The following is a 14,506-nucleotide window of genomic DNA, read 5'->3' as shown; positions in this document are numbered from 1 at the left end:
AAATTTTTCGGAAAAAAAACTTTTTATTACTCGCTAAACTAAAATATTTTTTTCAAGTACACTGCATATCCAAATAGTATAATTTTAAATTCCAAAATGTAAGTGCGCACAACATCATACTATCAATATTAAAATCATTTTAAAAAAAATAATGTGAGTACTACATTTCCTCACTTGACATGCACGTGCGAGTGAATACATTAAAAAAAAGAACATTTTTTATTTTGTGGCGCGTACGGTAATAATTTTTTTGAAAAGACATTTATTTCCTTGTACAGTTTCCTTCTACAAACACCTTCTGCTTTATTTTTTTGCGAGTACTAATGTGAAGGCAATTCCCTCTATCTTCAACGTCTCGTGTCGAGCTTGTAGGTTTGTCAATCAATTTACTTTTTAGCTTCTTTCGTACTTTTACTGTGTGAGTTTGTCAATTAATTTCTCTTGTGTGTGTGTGTTTAGATTTGCAAAAAGATATCCGTTCAGATGAATGCTAGAAATCAGGGGAGGATCTGGATCGAGTGGCGGGAGCGGGTTCGGTCGAACCCATTAACTTTGATTTGAACTCTGTATTTGTCTTAAAAATTTATTGAATATGTATAAATTATTAACGGAAAACGGTCATATATACCGGTGAACTATGCAAATTAGGACAGATATGCCCGTCGTTAGTAGTTTGGCACAAATATGCCCAATCTGTCCAATACTTGGTAATTCATGCCCTTAGTTTAACGGAATCACTGTTTTATCTTTCTTAAATAATTAACAACTGGACCCAACCAAAATATGCTAACTCGTCCGTTAGGCTCCGGCCCAAACTTATTTCAAAGATATTTTTTGATATATTATTTTTGTTTGATTTAGAAATTGTGTGATAATCATATTTATTTATTTGAGTAATTTGATAATCGATTTTTTTTTTGTTATACATCATTTCGGGAAGTAATCCTACTAAAAGTAGTAATTGATATTTATTTATTATTTTAATAATATAATATTCGAATTAGTTTGTGCTTTCTTCATCATTTTACCATCTATTTTTATTTTTCTAACAATCTATTTGTATTTTTCACCCATCCATTTTTATTAATTAATTATTTCATAAATAAAATACACAGTTTAAAGTTGTTGACGTTAAACCAGAGAGTAAGAACTTACAGATAGGTCATGCTTTCGAGCTTCTGAAAGGGAGTGTATTTTTATTTATGAAATAATTAATTAATAAAAATGGATGGGTGAAAAATACAAATAGATTGTTAGAAAAATAAAAATAGATGGTAAAATGATAAAGAAAGCACAAACTAATTCGAATATTATATTATTAAAATAATAAATAAATATCAATTACTACTTTTAGTAGGATTACTTCCCGAAATGATGTATAACAAAAAAAAAACGATATTCAAATTACTCAAATAAATAAATATGATTATCACACAATTTCTCAATCAAACAAAAATAATATATCAAAAAATATCTTTGAAATAAGGGTGGGTCGGGTCCTAACGGATCGGGTCAGCAGATTTTGGTTGGATCCGACTATGAATTATTTAAGAAAGACAAAATAGTGGTTCCGTTAAACTAAGGGCATGAATGACCAAGTATTGGACGGATTGGGCATATATGTGCCAAACTATTAACGACGGGCATGTCTGTCCTAATTCGCATAGTTCACTGGCATATATGGCCCTTTTCCGAATTATTAATTTAGAACTCACTAACTTAAAACTATTAGAATCTCGAACAATCCTAGCTACGCCTCTGCTAGAAATGATGAGTATGCGTTAATGAAAACACCCACTCTTTATGTTGTTAGCTTTGAAAGAGAATTCTATTTTATCTCTGATTTTTATGAAATTAGATTTCATTGTTGTTAGCTTTGAAAAAGCATTCTGTTTTATCTCTGATTTTTATGAGAGATTTCATTTTTTCATCAAATGTCATCTTAGTAGTGTTAATAATGGTTATAAGACGTTGGCAAATTAGTTATTTTGGTTACTTCTGTAAAACATTTACCAGCAAAGCAGATTTTAATTTCTGTGCGCTGACACTATATGGATTTATAAGGTTAATTTTAACTCAGATTGGAAGCCTGATATGGTAACTTGGGAAATAGAAGAGTAATCTGCTATAACCTATTAAATTGAACTGATGGTGTAATTCAGTTTATACAACTTAAGTTCTTTATTGAATTGGTGAAATAATCATATGAAAATTGTTAACAACCATTTTGGAAAGTTGTTATTTTAAGAAGAAACCTGGAGTGGTGGGGGAAGGAGTTGTTATTACTCATAATTTTATACCTTTTAGAATCACTCAATGTTGTCTTTTTTCATTTTACTGTTCCTTAGACTACAACAACAGCAACAACAACAACATACCAAGTCTTATCCCACAAGACTGATGATTGTATATCGTTTTTTTTTTTTTTTTTGATAAAGTAAGTGATTTCAATAGATGGCATCAAGAAGATGCAAGAAGTACATGATTTGGCATTTGAGCTTACAAAAAATATTCTGGCTCCTATACATAATTGGCTAAGCCAGAGCTAAGGAACTTATGAAATCCAAAAGATGATCAATATTGTTGATAGGGTACAGTCTAGACCAACAAAACAAATTGGCAATACACAGAGCCTTTAAAGAACCTATAGGAGTTGAGTTTCCATCAAAACATCTCTTGTTTCTCTCTGTCCAAATGCACCAGAAAATACAAGCAGGGACCATTGACCAGATTTTCCTGATGGCTTTATCAACTCTTCATAAACTCCAGCTCTTATAAGCATCCTTGAGACCTTGACTGTGTAAGGGGTGACCCATTTGAGGCCAAAAAGGCAAAAAACACATGTACCATATGTCTGAAGCCACCTCACAGTGTAGGAGCAAGCGGCAGGTACTTTCAGCTTCCTTTTGACACATGTAGCATCTGTTAGGTAACTGGAAGTTCCTTTTCATCAGGTTATCTTGTGTGAGGCATGCCTCATATAATACTTTCCAGGTGTAACAGATAACCTTTGGTGGCAGCTTTGTTCTCCAAATAAGTTTCCAGGGCCAGTTGTCTTTCATGGGATTACTAGAACACATCTGTTGATATCCCACTTCGACTGTGTAGATACCTCCACCATGATTCCCCCATTAAGTCTATCCACAGCTTGGGGGTTAACATTGCTTTGTTGTAGTCTTGCATAGAGGTCTAGCAGCTCGTTTATTTCCCAATCATGCATGTCCCTTCTGAACTTCAAGTCCCAATTGACCCCTTCCCTGTATGGCTATATGCAGCAATAGCAGCATTATGATCTTGGGCTATGGTGAACAAGCTAGGGAATTCAACTTGAAGGGTAGAGTTTCCAAGCCATTTATCCTTCCAGAATCTAATGTATGTACCATTCCCAACTTCAAAGTGGATGTTTTGTGCAAAGTACTCCATAATTTGCTGATGCCTTTCCATAATCCCACACCATATGGAGCACTCGAGACTTTTGAACACCAGTGATTCAGCTCTCCATGCTTGGCTTTGATGACAACTTTCCAGAACCCAGCATCCTCCATATTGTATCTCCACAGCCACTTCATCATCATGCTTTTATTGTGTGCTGCTAGATCTTTAATTCCCAACCCTCCTTGAGTTTTTGGTTGGGTAACCTTTCTTATTTATTTTTACTTTTGCTTCTGGTTAATAAGGATTTAAATGTTTATCTTATTTATAGATACTGAGGTACTTACATGAAGCAAGATTCATGAAAAGAAATATTTAAGGTACCTACCTTGTCAAGATATGAAAAGTTAAGGTATTAGTTGAAAGAATTTATCATAAAACTGATAAAATGAAGTAGCATTACTTTCTTGTTTGAATTATAGAAGTGAAACTTTGGAATTTAGTGATGGGAGGCAAGTACATTGGAATGGAAGAAATACTTATATTAGGGACGAGAGGCAACTAAACTGGGATGGAAGTAATACTTCATTGCTCGTAATACTTTGTATTTGTTTAGCCTATGAAGCTAATACAGTAGCTTCCGCTACATCTAAACCTGTTCTTTCTTTTCTTTTTGATTTTTTTAGCTTAAACCCTGTACTGAGTTTGGTTTGCATTTCTGGTGGAATACATTTAGCATTAGTGTCTGTTCCTTGTACCAGAGTTTTAGCCAATGCTAGCTTATTGCAAACACTTCAGTTTCCTTGTCTGTTCATTTTCTTCTTCTTAGGCTTCTTCTATGTTTTAACTTTAAGAGCATTTTCTGTATTGTTCAGGAGTTGTAAGATGTGAAAATTTGGCTAGTTGTCGCCTTTGATTATGTCCACTCTTGGTCTTGTTAGATGGCATTCTGCATGGACAAAGGAATACGTTCTAGTCCAGCTACTGAAGATCTGTCACTTGCAACCACTATGGAGAAGAAAATAAAGGCATTGGATAGTGATTTGATTGTTAATGAGGTTTTTATTACTAATCCTGCAAGCTCCTCTGAATTTATATTAGGTCCATGCTTCAGGGATAGAGTTCCTTCAGAGCTTGTGCCATTTTATCCCTTGGAAAAAGGAGAAAAGCTCCTTCTGCATTCTCTGGAACCCGGGTGGAACGAAGGAAGAACTTGGAAGTCATGGTCATATCCAAGTAAAATGTGGATTAATTGGGTTGATCGACTGGAAAAGGAAAAAGGGGAGAAGTGGAGAAATGCTGGGATATATGATGCCATTCAGCTTTCTAAAATTGATATACCCTTTGACAAAAACCTTCTATATGCTGCCTTGTGCTTTTGGTCAATCTCAAGTAACTCCTTCCACTTTAATTTTGGCATGATGGGTCCAACTGTATTGGATATTGTTGCTTTGACCGGGCTTAGACCTCATGGAGAGGATATTAGCGCAATCCTCTGCTCCCCTAAGTCAACCTTTACTTTACCGAGGGGCGAGAATGGTAAAAGATTATCTTATGGGAAATTTCTTGAGCTCTCGATGAAAAAGGGCGATGTAACAGAGAATGAACATATCTCTTTCCTAATTATGTGGCTTTGCAAGTATGTTTTTTGCAATGGTTCAGGAAGGGTAACAAAAGAATGCAGCGAATTAGCCATTGCTCTTGCTGAGGGCAGGAAGCTTGCTTTGGCTCCTTTTGTATTGTCTCATCTGTATCGAGGCTGTAGAGATTTGGTTTTGAGAAGGTTTGGTTGTGCAGGGGGACCCTTCTGGATTCTACAGCTCTGGCTTCAATCTTATTTCCCTGAATATGGACCCTTGACATATGAGCCAAAAAATTGTCTAACTTATGGTGTTTCCCTGGCTCAAGGCAAGTTAAAACACAAAAGTTTCCAGGAATGCTTTAAATTCTTTTATTCATGCTCCTCCCGAAGTCCCAGCCAGTTCACTCCATTTTTTTTTAGGACCCTTGGTCCTGAGTGGCAGAGATTGTCGCTGCATCATCACTGCATTACATCTAGTAAGCAAGATCTAAGCGACATCTGGTCCAGTTACCTTATTGCTCGAGACCTCCATTACGGCCTTGTACTGGGCAACTCAATTTTCTGCAAAGCTGGAGTGGAGTATTACTCTCCAAATCAGTTTGCACGACAGTTTGGCATGACGCAGGCAGTGCCTCTCCCTCCTTATCAGTCTGCCAATACTTCGTCACTTGGTAGAATTGTTTTCCATTCAGTTAATTGTATCCAAGAAGTGGATTCAAAGTTTGTCCAATTGAAGAAAAAGTTTTCAGCTGTCCACTTTGATGCCAATCCAAAATGTACTCCATCCTTTGAGTCCTGGTGGTCGAATTACATAGGCAAAACTCGGATTGAATCAGCCGAGGAGATCCTTGGTAGGATTTGCTCAGATTTTCAATTAACTCCAAGTACAATGCAAGAAAAAAGGAATTTCCAGCCAGATAATTCAGAATGCCATGCACAGATTGCTGGAGAACAAGAAACCAGAAAAAGGAGGAATGAAGGTATGATGAAAAAACGGAAACAATTAAAATTATAGAAGTACCTGAAAATAAAAGAGCTGTTAAAGCTGTTATATGAATCTTTTGCCTTTCTTTAGTTCTCATTGTCTGTAAAAGTTGTAACTGAGTTTCCTTCCATGGTAGACCCTTAGAGATTATGGGCCTCTCTCTAAGAATGAGATCTAATATACGGTATATATCGAAATAGTCACACGGGGCTCACGTCAGTGCTTCTTAACATAGTTTTTTACTTCCGCCTTCATAATAAATCAAAAGTTAATTGAACATTTTGGAAGACTTTGGGTTTGACAGCATACTTTCCATGTCTCATTTTAATCTTTTTACCATGTGAAACTAAGACATTAAATCTGTGATGGATAGAATGCTATTGGTTTTTCAGCTTTTAGTTTTCATGGCAATGTATTTAGTTTCAGGAATGAACTCTTGACACACATGTATACAGAAGAAAGTCATGAACTCCTGGTTGTCTTCTTTAATCTTCATTCCATGCTAAGGGCATCTCTAACCTTTACCCCATTTTCGGTCCCCAAAATGGGGATTACTCCAACCATTCCCCCATTTTTTCCCCCAAACTTTTTTATATTCTTCTCTCTCTTCTATATTATATTATTATCTTTCATTTCAATTTTATTTATTAATTTCCATTAAACAAATTCCATCTTTTATTTTTATTAATTTGTAATTTCCATAATTAAAACAATTCTACAATAAAATTAACTTATAATTTTACATAAAAATAATAAATGCACGAAAATTAATTTATCAAAATTATACACCAAAGTTAAGATATAATATTAATATTATAAAGACATTACATAAACATAATTAGATATATATAAAGAGATAAATTAAAAGATTAAATAATAAAATAATAATAAAAAATTGATGAATAGTAATGGGGAGATGAATAGTGTACCCCATCTTTGAGCGAACACTATTCATCCCCCATTTTCCATTTTGGGGACAAAAATGGGGGAGGGTTGGAGCTAAATTCCCCCCAAAATTGGGGATGGGGGCAAGGTTGGAGATGGCCTAAACAGACCCACCCCCTTCTTTTCTGACCTTAAAATCCATCTTCTGTTTCTATGGTGGTGGACTGTGGGTTCTAGAAGGTAAAATGCTACTCTGTGCACTTAATTTGAAGCATAATGTTGAAGTTTGGCAAAATGCCAAAGTCCCACATTGGTTGGGAGTTAAGTTTGGGGGGATTTTTCCCCTATAAAAGAAGGCCTAATGTTTAGGATTGAAACACACCTCTCATTTGCCTTCTCATCTGTTTAAGGCATTTGTATCTTCTCTCTTTAGTATTATTTCACTTGTATTTTTGGAGTGAAATAAAATATTGGTTGTGTCCGAGGAGTAGGCAAAATTAGCCGAACCTCGTAAATTCTGGTGTTCCCTTTATTATTGTTTTATTGTCTTATTTATTATTTGGTGGCTGTCATAATTTTTGGTATAGTAGTTGTGACTTATTCACACTATATACATTTGGCTTCCGCAACAATTGGTATCAGAGCCAAGGTACTGTCTAAGTATGCTCTGTGGTTGCAGCATAGTCTGATCTTCCACATCAGAAAAGATTTATCTTGGTAACTGAGTCAAGGTTCTGTCTGAGTATGCTCTGTGGTTGCAGCTTAGTCTGATCTTCCACACCAGAAAGGAAATAATCTTGATTTGTGTCGTCAGCTATTAAATAATATTTGTGTCAAAGATGGGAGACAATAAACAAGAAGAATCTACATCAAGTGTCAACAATACGTCATCATTGGCATCTTCGCTTATGACAAGAATTGTGTCAAATGCGAAATTTGCGGTCGAAATATTTGACGGGTCCGGACATTTTGGGATGTGGCAAGGCGAGGTTCTAGATGTCCTTTTTCAACAAGGGCTAGATCTGGCCATTGAAGAAAAGAAACCAGATGTTATTGGAGAAGAAGATTGGAGAATTATCAACCGTGTTGCTTGCGGTACCATTCGATCCTACCTTGCTAGAGAGCAGAAATATCCATACACAAAGGAAACTTCTGCAAGTAAATTATGGAAAGCACTGGAGGATAAATTTTTGAAGAAAAACAGTCAAAATAAATTGTACATGAAGAAGAGACTATTTCACTTCACCTATGTTCCTGGTACCACGATGAATGAACATATCACCAGTTTCAATAAGTTGGTCACAGATTTGCAAAATATGGATACAACTTATGATGATGGTGACTTGGCCTTAATGTTGTTGGCGTCACTTCCTGATGAGTACGAGCACCTTGAAACTACTCTACTCCATGGAAATGACGAAATTTCTCTCAGAGAAGTTTGTTCAGCTTTGTATAGCTATGAACAAAGAAAGCGAGAAAAACAGAAGGGCGGAGAAGGAGAAGCACTGTTTGTGAGGGGTCGTCCTCAAAATCAAACGAGGACAAAGAAGGGAAGATCCAAGTCAAGATCCAGACCCAGTAAAGATGAATGTGCCTTTTGTCGAGAAAAAGGGCACTGGAAGAAAGACTGTCCGAAGTTGAAGAATAAGGTCAAACATAACAATGGAAAGGCTATTATGGATTCAAATGTAGCTGATTGTGATGATTCAGACTTCTCATTAGTTACAACAGAGTCATCAACATCATCAGACATATGGTTGATGGACTCGGCTTGTAGCTATCATATGTGTCCCAACAGGGACTGGTTCATAGAATTTCAAGAAGGAGAATATGGAGTCATCCACACAGCGGATAACAGCCCTCTTACCTCATATGGCATTGGTTCAATACGATTAAGGAACCATGATGGAATGATCAGAACATTGATAGATGTTCGATATGTACCGGATTTGAAGAAGAATCTCATCTCTGTGGGAGCCCTAGAATCAAAAGGGTTCAAAATCATTGCAGAAAATGGAGTGATGAGAGTATGCTCCGGTGCACTAGTGGTAATGAAGGCTAATCGGAAGAATAATAATATGTACCGCTATCGTGGCAGTACAGTTATTGGGACAGCGACAGTAACATCCAGTGACGACAAAGAGGCAGAAGCAACCAAGCTATGGCACATGCGCTTGGGACATGCTGGAGGAAAATCCTTGAAAACTCTATCAGATCAAGGATTGTTAAAAGGAGTAAAGGCTTGCAACTTGGAGTTTTGTGAGCATTGTGTTAAAGGGAAACAGACAAGGGTTAAATTTGGTACAGCGATCCATAATACTAAAGGCATTTTGGATTATGTACACTCTGATGTTTGGGGTCCTTCCAAAACACCTTCATTGGGTGGGAAGCACTATTTTGTAACCTTTGTTGATGATTTTTCCCGAAGAGTATGGGTGTATACAATGAAGAGCAAAGATGAAGTGTTGGGAATTTTTCTCAAATGGAAGACGATGGTGGAGAATCAGACAGGCAGGAGAATCAAGTGTATTCGCACAGACAATGGAGGTGAATACAAAAATGATCATTTCAATAAGGTCTGTGAAAATGATGGCATCATCCGACACTTCACTGTTAGACATACACCACAACAGAATGGAGTGGCAGAACGTATGAACCGGACCTTGCTGGAGAAGGTACGGTGTATGTTGTCCAATGCTGGCTTGGGCAAAGAATTTTGGGCTGAGGCAATTACATATGCATGCCACCTCATTAATCGTCTACCATCTGCTGCTATTGATGGCAAAACACCATTTGAAAAATGGTACGGAAAACCTGCTGTAGATTATAACTCTTTGCACGTGTTTGGCTCAACTGCATATTATCATGTGACAGAGTCAAAATTGGATCCAAGGGCAAAGAAGGCTATTTTTATGGGAATTACTTCTGGAGTCAAAGGATATCGCTTATGGTGTCCTATGACAAAGAAAGTAATATTCAGCAGAGATGTTACCTTTGATGAATTTGCTATGGTAAATAAGGTAACAGAAGATACCAAACAAAATGAAGGTGCTTCTAAGCAGGTGGAGTTTGAGGGAAAATTTATTTTTCCTACACAAGAAGCAGAGGAGGAAACAAATGAAGATTACCCTCTGGAAGGAGAGCCAGTAGAGGAGATTCCAACTCAGGAATCTCAACAACAACTTGAATCAATAGCAACCAGCAGGCCAAAAAGAACAATAACGAAACCTGTTCGTCTCATAGAGACGGTTGCTTGTGCAACCTCAATTGTAGCTGATGATGTTCCTACTACTTATAAAGACGCTGTCCAAAGTTCAGAAGAAGATAAGTGGAGGATTGCCATGAATGATGAAATACAGTCCCTTCATCAGAATCATACATGGAGATTGGCCAATCTCCCGAAGGGAAAGAAAGCAATTGGGTGCAAATGAGTATTTGCAAAGAAGGAAGGATTTCCTAACCAAGTAGATGTTCGCTACAAAGCAAGATTGGTGGCCAAAGGATATGCTCAAAAGGAGGGAATTGATTACAATGAAGTGTTTTCTCCAGTTGTAAAACATTCCTCCATTAGAATTATGTTGGCTTTGGTAGCACAATTGGATTTGGAACTAGTTCAGATGGATGTAAAAACTGCGTTTTTACATGGAAACTTGGAGGAGGAAATCTACATGACTCAGCCAGAAGGATTCAAAGTTGCTGGAAAAGAAAATATGGTGTGCAAACTTGAAAAATCGTTGTACGGATTGAAACAATCTTCTAGACAATGGTACAAGCGATTTGACGAGTTTATGTTGCGGCAAGGGTACAAGAGAAGCAAATACGATCATTGTGTGTATTTGCACAAGCTTAAAGATGGTTCTTTTGTATATCTTCTCCTATATGTTGATGATATGTTGATAGCTTCCAAGAATTTGGAAGAAATTGATAAGTTGAAGATTCAACTGAAGAAGGAGTTCGAGATGAAGGATTTGGGTGAGGCAAAGAAAATTCTTGGCATGGAGATAATTAGAGATAGACGTTCAAAGAAACTCTGTTTATCTCAAAAGGAATATTTGAAGAGAGTACTTCAACGTTTTGGCATAGATGACAAGACTAAGCCAGTTAGTACTCCACTTGCTTCCCATTTTAAGCTAAGTACTACTATGTCGCCAATGGATGAAGCTGAACGAGAGTATATGTCAAAGGTACCATACGCAAATGTTGTTGGTAGCTTGATGTATGCAATGGTTTGCACAAGGCCTGACATTTCACAAGCTGTTGGAGTTATTAGCAGATATATGCACAATCCAGGGAAGGAGCATTGGCAAGCTGTGAAGTGGATTCTACGGTATATTCATAATACTGTAGATGTCGGGTTAGTTTTTGAGCAGGAAGACAATCAGTTTGTAGTTGGATATTGTGACTCAGATTTTGCGGGTGATATGGACAAACGAAGATCAACTACTGGTTATGTGTTTACTTTTGCAAAGGCACCAGTTAGTTGGAAGTCTACTTTGCAGTCAACAGTTGCTTTGTCTACAACAGAGGCAGAGTACATGGCTATTACAGATGCTGTGAAAGAGACAATTTGGCTTCAAGGATTGCTAAAGGAGCTTGGTGTTGAACAAAAAGGTATCACAATTTTTTGTGATAGTCAAAGTGCTATTCAATTAGCGAAGAACCAAGTTTATCATGCAAGGACGAAGCACATTGATGTTCGGTATCATTTCGTACGAGAAATCATAGAAGAAGGTGGAGTCACGGTGAAGAAAATTCATACTACAGAGAATCCTGCTGATATGCTGACAAAGGTGGTGACTGCGGTCAAGTTTCAACATTGTTTGGATTTGATCAACATTGTTGAACACTGAAGATTGAAGATGAAGACACAACCAAAATTTGTTATTGAGAGAGAATTGAAAATGTGGAATTTTGCCAAGGTGGAGATTTGTTGAAGTTTGGCAAAATGCCAAAGTCCCACATTGGTTGGGAGTTAAGTTTGGGGGGATTTTTCCCCTATAAAAGAAGGCCTAATGTTTAGGATTGAAACACACCTCTCATTTGCCTTCTCATCTGTTTAAGGCATTTGTATCTTCTCTCTTTAGTATTATTTCACTTGTATTTTTGGAGTGAAATAAAATATTGGTTGTGTCCGAGGAGTAGGCAAAATTAGCCGAACCTCGTAAATTCTGGTGTTCCCTTTATTATTGTTTTATTGTCTTATTTATTATTTGGTGGCTGTCATAATTTTTGGTATAGTAGTTGTGACTTATTCACACTATATACATTTGGCTTCCGCAACACATAAGACTCGTCTTCTTCACTTTAGCATACCACAATTTTTCCAGTTGTATCAGGGACTAGAAATACAAAAAGCTCTGTAGAAGATGGTGGAAACTAAAATAGGCAACTCCCAATTCATAATTGTTACAGTGTAGTTGTATCTACCTCCGCTATCGTATATTTATACACTCTCTCAAGTGAAAGGGGATAGATGGCTTCTGTTTAATGTTCGCCATTGACACTTAGTAGGTATTGATTAAACCAGAAACGCAATGCACTACTCGTTAATCAATATTTGACCGTGAAAGATTGACAAGTTCTGTAACTTGGATAGATCTGACAGCTTTCCTTCTCTAAAAGCAACTTGTTAGCACTTCTTTAATTGTCTATAAATTTTTCCTCTTCTTCAAGAGTATATTTCACAGCAAAATAAATTGGAAAGGCAGGAAAAAGATGAGACCCCTTCTAGGAAAGCAAAGAGGCAACTGTTCCTGGCTGTAAGTTATACCCAAAGAAGTTGGTTTTCTTTAACCCATTACAATTGCAACTTTTATGGTCAATATCTTTTCTCTTTCTTGTTTCAGGACTTCCCGAAGTTCTTTGCACATAACACTCCGGAGCCTGCTATTAACATCACCAAACACTCTCCTGCAGTCCATGGCTCAAATCACTTGGCAGAATCTGTTAATAGTCAGAAGTCTGTAACTGATGTTGTTGTGTTAGATAATGCGTCCTCTTCCACATCACCACTTTCATCTGATGAAGTAAGTTCACTTTCTTAGTCTTATCTCAAGCACTACACAAGCGTATTTTATATTACACACTTATGTATGTATGTATGCATTTATATGAAGAATGACTTCCCAGCATTAGCTGCTAGGCTTGATAGAATGGAGGTTTGGAAACTGGAACTGAAAACATATATTTTCAAGGATATGTATGAATTTGACTTAAATATAGGAACAAAATTTGCAGTCAAATTCTGTAATCGGTTTAAGTTGCCGAAGATGTTGCATTTCATTCCTAACCTTTTAATAGTGGTTGGAAGTAAAATGGTGAGGTCATCCCTTATGTGGCTGATTGATTAGTCTATCTTTGAAGTTTATGTGTTCCTATGGCTACCTAAAGCTAATTCTACAATAATAATTGGAGTTATATCCACTAATTTAGAGTACAGGAAGAACTTAGAGTAGTGCTGATGAGGAAAGTGAGTACACTTGCTTCAAGTAAAAGGACTTCTTTTAAAAAAGAAACTTTCTTTTTTACTAGGATGATGCACCTATATTATCTTTGCAGAAAAGTAGGAGCAAAGATTCTGTTAGACGAGACTTAATTGGTGATCATTCCAAAATAAGTGATGCTGAGGACTTCTTTGCTCGGGTCGCAACACAGCTCCAAGATGCTAAATCCCCGGGAATTGATGTCAAGTCACCTGCACTAAGAATGTCTCGATACTCAGCCCAAGTACTTAACAAAACCAAAGCTGAAGTTCAGAAGCTACTTATGATGCCTTTGCACGATATAGTTCTCCCTGAAAACTCTTCAGTTTTAGTGGCTGCCCTTCCTATATATGCTGCATCACCCAATCTCTCGGTTGAGAAAGTACGTGCTTTGAAGGAACTCGAAAAGAATCTCCCATCTTTATTCTCTGATTTTCATCAGGCGAAGAGGCAGCAGAAAGAGTATACCAGTAAGGTTGCCAAGAAGGTAATCCTGATCGACGAGCTTACTAAAGAACAGGACCTTTACAATGATCTCAAACACCACCGCAGTAGAATTGATACTTCTATAAGTTCCATCAGGACTCAAATTTCAGAGTTGAAGACGAAGATAAAAGAAGAAAAGATGAAACGGAGAGCCATTCAGGAACAAGAATTAAATTTGAAAAACAAAAATTCTCCCAAGTTAGCTGCATTAGAAAAACTGGGAGCTGAATTTCTTGATTCGGAGAAACAACTAGCTGATTCTCTGGCTAGCAAAGCAGAAATTAGTTGGGCAGACTACCAACAAAAGATAATTGGCTTGGGAATGTGAAGTAGTGTTGAAGCCTTTAATGTGAATTAGAGCAGAACTGCTTTAAGTAATGCATGTAAATAATATCTTTTGCTATCTTCTGAACTTGCTTTTGTGAATAGTCTGGACATAAATCTGTAACTTTGTTACTAACAACAACAACCACCCAGTATAATCCTACCAGTGGGGTCTGGGGAGGGTAGTGTGTACGCAGACCTTATCCTTACCCTGGGGTAGAGAGGTTGTGTCCGATAGATCCTCGGCATCCCTCCCTCCAAGAACTCCTTATGTAAATGTGAAGGTTTCATGACTTCCGTTATATATCAAACACTAGGAAAAAAAATAGTTGAAACAGGTAATATGAAATTAAGAGTTAGTAAAATAGTTGTAAAGAAAATAACGTGCAA

At 37.0% G+C, this 14,506-nt stretch overlaps 1 protein-coding gene across 22 annotated transcripts; it reads left to right on the top strand.

Annotated features, from left to right (window-relative positions):
- The first annotated feature begins 227 nt into the window (after nt 1-227).
- Nucleotides 228-14,249, top strand: LOC107823527 (uncharacterized). 22 transcript variants are annotated; one of them, XM_075222536.1, is made up of 7 exons: nt 290-372; nt 2,439-2,889; nt 3,276-3,372; nt 4,248-5,934; nt 12,498-12,583; nt 12,671-12,850; nt 13,383-14,249. In XM_075222536.1, exons 4-7 carry the CDS (start codon nt 4,314-4,316, stop codon nt 14,118-14,120), a joined length of 2,625 nt encoding a protein of 874 aa, XP_075078637.1. In that variant the 5' UTR covers nt 290-372; nt 2,439-2,889; nt 3,276-3,372; nt 4,248-4,313; the 3' UTR covers nt 14,121-14,249. The 22 variants fall into 22 exon arrangements, with proteins under 22 accessions (XP_075078636.1, XP_075078623.1, XP_075078630.1 ...); XM_075222523.1 differs by having other exon boundaries at nt 13,356-14,249; XM_075222532.1 differs by having other exon boundaries at nt 299-372; nt 3,276-3,633.
- The last annotated feature ends 257 nt before the right edge of the window (nt 14,250-14,506 follow it).

This window comes from Nicotiana tabacum, chromosome 10, assembly GCF_000715075.1.
Source record: "Nicotiana tabacum cultivar K326 chromosome 10, ASM71507v2, whole genome shotgun sequence".
NCBI lineage: Eukaryota > Viridiplantae > Streptophyta > Magnoliopsida > Solanales > Solanaceae > Nicotiana > Nicotiana tabacum.
This window is presented reverse-complemented; position numbering and strand designations above follow the sequence as displayed.